This window comes from Triticum urartu, chromosome 7 (assembly GCF_003073215.2).
Source record: "Triticum urartu cultivar G1812 chromosome 7, Tu2.1, whole genome shotgun sequence".
NCBI classification, from domain to species: Eukaryota; Viridiplantae; Streptophyta; class Magnoliopsida; order Poales; family Poaceae; genus Triticum; species Triticum urartu.
This window is the reverse complement of record NC_053028.1, coordinates 697,364,799-697,374,617: the sequence shown is the minus strand read 5'-3', so window position 1 is coordinate 697,374,617 and position 9,819 is coordinate 697,364,799. Positions and strand designations below refer to the sequence as shown.

At 44.3% G+C, this 9,819-nt stretch overlaps 1 protein-coding gene across 1 annotated transcript; it reads left to right on the top strand.

Annotated features, from left to right (window-relative positions):
• Positions 1–6,080: 6,080 nt before the first annotated feature.
• LOC125523641 (putative F-box protein PP2-B12) lies at positions 6,081–8,141 on the top strand. Its single transcript, XM_048688692.1, has 3 exons — positions 6,081–6,460; positions 6,552–6,676; positions 7,218–8,141. The coding sequence occupies exons 1-3, from the start codon at positions 6,179–6,181 to the stop codon at positions 7,558–7,560; spliced, it is 750 nt and encodes a 249-aa protein (XP_048544649.1). The 5' UTR covers positions 6,081–6,178; the 3' UTR covers positions 7,561–8,141.
• The last annotated feature ends 1,678 nt before the right edge of the window (positions 8,142–9,819 follow it).

Genomic DNA, 9,819 nt, shown 5'->3' with positions numbered 1-9,819 from the left:
CATGCAAAAAAGACTTTACCTCCTTTGATAGGTCTTCTTCAAATCAAGTTATGCAGATTCCTATTGTTAATGCGGAGTTTGATGATGAAGTTTGTTGAAGCATGCTCCTAATGCATAAGTTCTCCCACAAATATGGGTACAATGTATGTTGTAGGAATCGGCTGCTCGTTCTAGCCATCTAATCTAAGGCCATGTGATAAGAAAAATAACTTTGCACCGCTTGAGAAGACCAGATCATTCTAAACCATTAAAACATTCACATGGAGGCTTCACACACATTGTTGCCTTTTGCTGCCTCTAAGTGTATAGAGGCAGGCTAACAAAAAATGTTTGGCATCGCTCCAAAGGCTAGAGGCAGCTGAAAGCTGAATGCACACTAGGTGACCGTCGGGACGTTCAGGGCTCATTCGGTTTGGAGGAAATCTAAACGTAGGAATTTGGAGTAGTATAGGAATTTGATAGGATGACACTTGCCACCCTAAGGAATTGACTTGCCTCGTTCCTACGTGCAAAATGAGCTTTGAGTGGATGTGTAGTTTTCTTCAAAAGCATAGGAAATGAATAGTATTCCTACAAAATTCATGTACCCATTTCTTACAAACCGAATGCATATATAGGAAATTTTCCTCTGGAATTCTTGTACCCATGTTTTTCCTATAAAAATCCTCCAAACCGAATGAGGCCTCAATAGTAAAATTGGAAAGAGTAAAACTTTCTCTGCATCTGACGTACACAACACTCACATACAAATACAACCGTTGCTTCTGAAGAAATAAGAAATAATTGCCATGACCGTTGCAGCCAGTGTGCACCCAGCCACACACAAACACATATGTATACCAGTGCTTTGAAAAACAAACTTCACACAAGCGTAGCAATCATCAAGGCGTTCTTAACAAATTGTATGCTACTTCGGCGATGATCATTCACACATGCATAGGGTTTTTTTTCTCTCGGTCCGAAATTCGACCGCTTACCGGAATTTTTTATGGCCTCCGAATTTTTTGGTTACCAACCATTCTTTTTGAATTTAAACAACAGACTAACTGTAACGCCCTCGATGCGGCTATATCTCCTACATGTCGAAGCACGACTTAGAGGCATAACCGCATTGAAAGCAACGTCGCAAGTGAGGTAATCTTCGCAAACAAGCCATGTAATACATAAGGGAAAGAGATACATAGTTGGCTTACAATCGCCACTTCACATAATACATGAATAAAGCATTACATCATCCAGATACAATCAAGGTCCGACTACGGAACCAAAATAAAAGAAGACTACCCCAAATGCTACACAGATCCCCGATCGTCCCAACTGGGCTCCACTACTGATCAACTGAAACGAAACAACACTACGAATAAGGTCTTCATCGAGCTCCTCCTTGAGCTCGGTTGCATCACCTGCACGGTATTATCGGCACCTACAAACTGGTTTTGGAAGTATCTTTGAGTCACGGGGACTCAACAATCTCACACCCTCACAATCAAGACTATTTAAGCTTATGGGTAGGTAAAAGGTATGAGGTGGAGCTGCAGCAAGCGACTAGCATATATGGTGGCTAACATATGCAACTGAGAGCGAGAAGAGAAGGCAAAAGCACGGTCGAACAACTATGATCAAGAAGTGATCCTAGAACAACCTACGTCAAGCATAACTCCAACACCGTGTTCACTTCCCGGACCCCGCCGAGAAGAGACCGTCACGGCTACACACGCGGTTGATGTATTTTAAGTAAGATCAACTTCAGGTTTTCTACAACCGGATATTAACAAATTTCCATCTGCCCATAACCGCGGGCACGGCTTTCGAAAGTTCAAATCCCTGCACGGGTGTCCCAACTTAGCCCATCACAAGCTCTCACGGTCAACGAAGGATATTCCTTCTCCCAAGACAATCCGATCAGACTCGGCATCCCGGTTACAAGACATCCTCGACAATGGTAAAATAAGTCCAGCAAGACCGCCCGATGCGCCGACATCCTGATAGGAGCTGCACATATCTCGTTCTCAGGGCAACACTGGATGAGCGCTCCGTACAACTAAAACCAGCCCTCAAGTTTCCCCGAGGTGGCGCTGCAAAGGACTCTAGTTCGGACCAACACTTAGACAAGCACTGGCCCCGGGGGGGGGGGGGTTAAAATAAAGATGACCCTTGGGCTGGCCTAACCCAAGTGAAAAAGAGGCTAGGTGGCGAATGGTAAAACCAAGGTTGGGCTTTGCTGGAAGATTTTTATTCAAAGCGAACTATCAAGGGGTTCCCATTATAACCCAACCGTGTAAGGAACGCAAAATCCGGGAACATAACACCGATATGACGGAAACTAGGGCGGCAAGAGTGGAACAAAACACCAGGCATAAGGCCGAGCCTTCCACCCTTTACCAAGTATATAGATGCATTAATTAAATAAGAGATATTGTGATATCCCAACAAAATAACCATCATGTTTCAACAAGGAACAAACTCCAATCTTTACCTGCAACTAACAACACTATAAGAGGGGCTGAGCAAAGTGGTAACATAGCCAAACAACGGTTTGCTAGGACAAGGTGGGTTAGAGGCTTGGCTTAACAATATGGGAGGCATGATAAGCAAGTGGTAGGTATCGCAACATATGCATAGCAAAAGAGCGAGCAACTAGCAAGCAAAGATAGAAGTGATTTTTTGATCCTCGTAAACGTACTCAACGGGTCCTCGAACACGAACTCGTCTCCCGGCTCTACCCAAGCAAGAACAACAAGCAAAAAGGAACACAATCAACCACGTGCAATGCTCAAGCAACATGATGCAAAACATGTTATGATATGCGGGATGCGATATGTGATGCATATGTGTGATTTGGAAAGGAATGATTGAACCTGGCCTCAACTTGGAAATCCAAGAGTGCCACTGGAAAGATGAGTTGATTTCGGTCAAAATCGATATAAAGATCACCGGAATCGGATGCACGGTTTGGAAATGGCAAGCAAAACAAATATGGCACCGGTCTGTGATAATCAGCACGAGACCATCTAAATGCATCAAGAACAACATGCTACTGCACCCAAACATAGCAACAAAATGCATGGCAAGGATCCACTCATGATGCTTGACAAAAGATGAACACTGAGCTATGGCTAAATGACTCATTAACAGGTTCAAACAAGCATGGCAAAAATGCAAAAGATAATAGGTTTCAGACTTAGTGAAATTAATAGCATGTTAGGAATTTATCATCAGGAAAGCAATGTTTAGAGCACGAAAGCTACATGCTACAAGAACATATCATGGCAAAGAAAGGCATGGAATGAAGCTACTCAAAGCATATAACAAAAGTCCCTTAGTGACCATGAGCCAAAAGGGATCAGAAAATACAATTGCAAGCATGTGAACATAGCAAAAACATAAACAGATTCAGACTTAGTGAAAAACTGGAGCATGGCAAAACAGATAATGAGTAGGCATGTTTACGAGCTCGATGCACTCACTACAAAATATGGCATGACAAACTAAGCATACACCCAGCAATTAGACATGACATAGAAGCTAGACATGGCAAGAACAACAACATAGCATGCACAGATCAACAACAATAAGCTTGGCAAAATTGCTAAACATGTTAACAATCTGCCAGGAACATTTTATAGAAAAAGTAGAGCTCGATTGACTCAAGCTAGGGTGCTCCATAAATCCAAACAAAGACATGTATGGATAGAGCACCACAATATCTACAAAACATCCTTACCGATCCTCCTCAAAATAGGCATGGATCACTCAATATCAACATGAACATATGGCATAAAGATAATGATAGGGCAAGGACTTAGTGAAATTCTAAGTCCCTGAAATCAGCATCATTGAGTAAGCTACTTTGCATGCTTGTGCTAGTCACCACAAAGATCACAAAAATACATGACATACATCCCTGTAAAGATGGCATGGCATATTTCAAAACACATGTAGAGCTCAGGATCATAGCGTGCACACATTAATCATGGCAAAAATGACAAAAGTGCATTTGCTGAATCAGATCTGGAACTATCATCACATAGCCCTTTTCCAACAGAATTTCGGGCATCAAGATGAGCTCAAATGAAAATGATGTAATGAGATGAAATGATGTACTCGTCGAGACGAACATTTCGATATGCTACAAGCACGAATCGGAGCCACGATGATGAAGTTATGGCATGTCAAAGTATGCAAAAAGTATCTGGGAGAGGGGGAAGTCAACCCTAGTTAGGGTTTACTGTAGCAGCGGCGAATCCAGATCCAGATCGCGTTCGGGCACAGTAGCAGCTCGCCGGACATGGCGCCATGGTGGCCGGAGCAATGAGGGCGCTCGTCGGAGGGGAGGGACTTGCCGGAGAGCTCGCCGGCCGGACTTGCGGGAGGAGCTGACGGCGCGGGGGAGACGGGGCTCGTCACCGGCGTGGGGCGGCTACCGGAGAGGAGTGGAGGCGGCGGCTCCCGGTGCGGTCGCCGGCGAGGCAGGCTGCGGCGGCCGGAGCAAAAGGCGGCGGGGTTCGTCCCCGGCGCAGGAGGAAGTAGCGGCGCGCGGGCGAAGGGGGCGTGGCCCAGATCGGCGGCGGGGAGGGCCGGCCTCGGGCCCGTGCGGGCCGCGGCGGCGGCGGGCGCCGGTTGCCATGTGTCGGCTCCCGGTTGGCGGCGGCGGAGGAAGCGGACGTGTCTGGCCCAAATCGGACACGTCCGGCGGCGAGGGAGGCGGATTTCTAGGGTTTGGGAGGAGGGGATCCGGAATTTCGGAGGAGGGGCTTTATATAGAGGTAGAGGGAGGTAGGAGGCTCCAATTGAGGTGCAGTTTGCAGCCACGCGATTGTGATCGAATGATCTAGATGATGGAGGAGGTTTAGGTGGGTTTTGGGCCACTTTGGAGGGGTGTTGGGCTGCAACACACACAAGGCCTTTTCGGTCCCTCGGTTAACCGTTGGAGTATCAAACGAAGTCCAAACAGCATGAAACTTGACAGGCGGTCTACCGGTAGTAAACCAAGGCCGCATGACAAGTCTCGGTCCAATCCGAAAACATTTAACACCCGCACACGAAAAGAGATAAAAGGAGACACCGGAGGACATAGGAGCGCCGGAATGCAAAACGGACAACGGGGAAAATGCTCGGATACATGAGACGAACACGTATGCAAATGCAATGCACATGAAGACATGATATGGAATGCATGACATGCAAGCAAAAGACAAGGCAACAACAGCGAATAACTGGAAGACACCTGGCACATCGGTCTCGGGGCGTCACACTAACGTCAAATAGTATTTTTTTTCCAAACGGTACAACAACTAAGCGGTAAGGCGCGTGAGTTACTGTTCTCGCGTCGGCTTAGCAGTAGGGCGCACAAGCTACTATTCTCGCATCGCAAGTTCGAACCCCACTTAGCGGAATAATCAACTTTGTGTGTTATTCAAGCATTTAAAAAAATATTGTTCGCAGTGCGGACTCTCAACCTTCAAAGAAATGAGACCAACCTAAGAGCTAACCCTCGTTGGCATTTTTTATAGGAGAAACTGCGCGAGCACCGGGTCGACGCCCCGTCCTCCGGACTCTCAACCTTCAAGAGGTAACTATGTGACCTAACCACTACAACAAGAGGCACTTCCTGTACACAAAGGGTTAAACTCAATACATTTTCACCTGCAAAAAAAAAACTCAATACATTTTGACATTAAAAAATTGAATTCAAAATCCATTTGAAAAAACCAGGCGAAGAAAATCCGAATTCCTGAGATTTATGAATGTGAAGAAGCTTGTTGTCCAAGCTACTAGAGGAGCTCTCCGAGGGAGATAAGGAGGACAGTAGTGTGGGACAGACAGAAATAAGTGGAGGCATGAGACAAGTCTTGTTACAACGCTCGCGCATTTGTGCTAATTTAGATATAGAAGATTTGGATCAGTTTTTTCAAATAGAAAAATATATAGAAGGGTTGTTATCACACTAGGCCACCAATCACGAGTGCTAACAAAATTGTCTCGAGGGATGTCGTCATTATGTGAAGAGATGTTGTCATGTTTTTAGTTCTTATTTTAGGGAAGAGATGTCGCCATGTTGGCAACACCATGATCACCATGTGTTGTTACCAGCAAAGCCTACTACTAGTCTACTAGCATTGCTTTATCATCGCTCCAGGTCGAGGATCGACCAAAGCAAATTAATCAACGAGTACGCATGGAGGTGGAGACGGGAATCTGCGACCTCCCAGCGGACTGCCTGGCCCGCGTCGCCTCCCTGACCTCCCCCGGCGACGCGTGCAGGCTGGCGGCCACCGCTGCCGTGCTCCGGGAAGCCGCCGACTCTGATGAGGTCTGGGGCAGCTTCGTCCCGGCAGACTGCGCCGACATCCTAGCACGGTGGAGCACGAGTGATGAGCGCCGCCGGGACGGAGAAACGAACAAGGGGTTCTTCTTCCGACTCTGCGACTCCCCAGTTCTCCTCGATGGTGGCAAGCTGGTATATATGCTGCTGCATTACTAGTATACCATGTACATGTGTGTATCAGGAGATCACGTCTGACATTGGCATCTATCGACGGGGCAAGAAGAGCTTCTCGCTGGACAGGCATAGCGGCGCCAAAAAGTACATGATACCGGCGAAAGCTCTGTGCTACGGGTGGAGTGGCTACCCCTACGGAGGCCTCGTCTGGTCACGCTGCCACCCTCACTCCAGGTTTTGTGTTCGTCCAATCTCGCACAATCTATTTAATTTCTGGTCAAATTTCAATCATTTCTGTGTTCCTTCTGCTCATTAGCTCACTTTGTGTAGTCACTGGATTGTTCCTTTCCTCCACACAACAAAATGCACGCTTCCATGCTGCCATTTTAATATAAGTAATGGGAAAATTAGGTGAGTGAAATCCACAATTAAATTCACTCAGCAGCTATGTTAGCAAAGTAACATTATGATATAGCCTCTCGGATGCTGAAGAGTACACTTCTAATTTTTTAGATTTCTAATGCCTTGCATGAATCCTTCAACTGGTAAATGAGTATAGGGAAGTACTCAAGCCCATAGTATAAGCTGCGTTTAGTGTTGCGGCGGCTTATATGAGAATCCCTATTGCCCAACCCATTTTTTTTCTTATTTGAGTGTTTGTGTGACCCAGTTTTGCTTACTTTTGGGTGGGTAATTTTGCACCACAAGTTATAAAATAAGCGCAACACACACGGTTCAACCACCGCAAACTGAGGCTAACTCTTTCGACATGTAGATTCAGCGAGGTGGCCGTTCTTTCATACATATGCTGGCTGGACGTGAACGGCATTTTAAACACGAAGAACCTCTCGGGCATTGGTAGAGGCTACATGGCCTATCTCATATACAGGGTGCATCAGCTGCACACAGACACAGCTCAGAACCAAGACCAAGAAGCTGAAGTGTTGTCCTCTTCTGCCAGCAGCAATCATGAGTGCAACCATCTCGTCCCTCAGAAGCACTCGCGATCTCTTTTATGGGACTGGGGCTGGGAACTCGATGGAGCATCATCGTTGGCATCAGTAGACACGGAAGAGAAGAATCGAAGTCTGAAGCAGCGGCTAAATCTGATGGTGTGAGCGTGAGAAGCGATGGACGATGGATAGAGCAAGAGATCAACATAGAATTGGACAAACCGTGTCTGGACGGGGAGGAGAGGAATGTTTCCATTGAGTTTAGAGGGTTCACAGGGTCGCATAGTTGTCAGATTATCATAGAAGGGATCGAGATACGGCCAAGAGCAATGGAAAGTTAAAAGCATGGCCAAATTTCGTAGATAGATGAATTCAACAATATGGTTAAGTTTATTTGCGGCAATATTGCAATTTTCAAGTATGTCGCTGTGTAAATTTTGTGCCTTGCATTCCATTGGTATTTAAATTTTGTGCCATGCATTCCATTGGTAACATATGAGGCACGTATATCTTAGCCTTTTTATTCACCCATAGACCAATGGTGAAACTTGAAACCTAGCATATTGAAGGTGTGCCTAGCTTTGGTTGTAAGTGTTGTGGAATAAGTGGAATTCCGTAACTCATGCAACCAAAGCTGGCATACCTTCTATATATAACATAAGGTTCATGTTACATCACGGTGCATGGACAATATTTTTTGGTTTGCCTCATGTATTTTCTCGATCTCAGTTAGCAACCTATTTTATGAAGTCAATGATCGCTGTTAAGTTGTTACTGGAAGATAGATATTTGTTTCCTCTAACCACTAATTTGTACTTAAGCTCTTTGTCCTCATTGGTCAAAACTTGATCAGAGTTGTTATTTTGAAAAGAATAACTAATTTTAGTCGTAGTACACAAAAAAACATGTGATGGATTTGGCTCATGATAGAGCTTTGGGCATATGAAGAGCATCGACATAAGTAACAAGATATGCTCTGTTTTTGAACACTACCTTATTCTTTGGAGACGATGTGAGAGTCATCATAACGAATTCCCTTTCTTGAAGAAGCTGGGAGGGCTGGGTTTTGAACTTCTTGGTAAAGTTAAGTGTTGTCTTCAATGAAGTTGCCTCATTTTTTAGGAGAGTGTTTTGTGTTGTCCGACCAAATTTTCACAACAATGACATTGCTCGATTTTTGCTGGCACCGCACAAAAAAAGAACGGGTGGTTGAGCCTCTAGTCGGTACAATGTAAAGGTTTATAGATCAGATCGAAGAAACTTAAAGTGGTGCTTTAGTCTGCTTTAACTTCCTTAGATCCTCTCTTAAGCCCTTTGCACATGCGATTGCCTCGGTTGCCTCATAAAGCTGGGTAGAGAGTGCTGAGATAAATATTATTGCCATTTCTCTCATGACATATCCTCTACAATGCTAAGGTATAAACATTCTGAACTAGCTTCATTCATTTTAGATAAATTCATGTTTATATATTAATTCAAAAGTATCTTTAGCAGCATTGAGCTGAGATTCTCATAGTCAAGAATTAAGGACAGTATAACCGCACCTAAAGCGAGCCCTCACAGCGATTTGGATTTTCGGCCGTCCGTTTCATGATCTAATCTTTCCTGGCCGTTAGATTTCGTGTGCAAAATCATCTATCCCGTAATTTGGGTAATCTGACCCGGCTGTCCTGTGGGCTGCTGTTCCAGAGGCCGAAACGAAGGCCAAGAATATATCTTATACTCGACTCGATAATAAGAGCTAACATGAAGATGCGAGATTGACACTTCTACTAGACGACGGCAATGACACAATTATATTTTCAGAAGAATCTACTTTTATGTTCTCTTTGCTTATGATTACACCTCTAATATTGCTCCCAAAGAATAATATTATATAGCCAGCTCAGCTTAGTTGGTCATGGGTCAGTAATGGAGGTGCTTCTGTGTGTGCTTGAGTCTACGGTTCTGCCCCTACCAAATACTCTTGCCATTTCAAAATATAAGGTCTATTAGTTTTTGAAAATTCAAACTTCTCTATGTCTGATTGAGTTTATAGAAAGAACTATCAACATACTTCCTCCGTCTGAAAATATTTGTCATCGAAATAAATAAAAAGGGATGTATCTAGAACTAAAATACGTCTAGATACATCTCCATCTATCCATTTTGATGACAAATATATCCGGACGGAGGGATTATAAGATAAGAGATCATTATCATTAGATTCATCACGGAATATATTTTTGTATTTCATTTATTTCGTGTTGTATGTGTTCCTGTAAACCTGGTCAAACATTGAAATGTTTGAATTTTGGATTAATTAATACACCTTGTATTTTGAGAAGGAGGGATTACAACTAAATAGTGTGGCGTTTTCCGGATATTATGTCCAAATGGTATATCAATCAAGATGAATGGTCTCAATGGTAATTGTTGTTGTTA

Excerpts from the sequence above, each read along its gene's own strand:
- LOC125523641 (XM_048688692.1), top strand. The coding sequence starts at position 6,179 with ATGGAGGTGGAGACGGGAATCTGCGACCTCCCAGCGGACTGCCTGGCC. Across the intron at positions 6,461-6,551 it reads TCCTCGATGGTGGCAAGCTG|AGCTTCTCGCTGGACAGGCA; the intron begins GTATATATGCTG and ends CGGGGCAAGAAG. Across the intron at positions 6,677-7,217 it reads CGCTGCCACCCTCACTCCAG|ATTCAGCGAGGTGGCCGTTC; the intron begins GTTTTGTGTTCG and ends TTCGACATGTAG.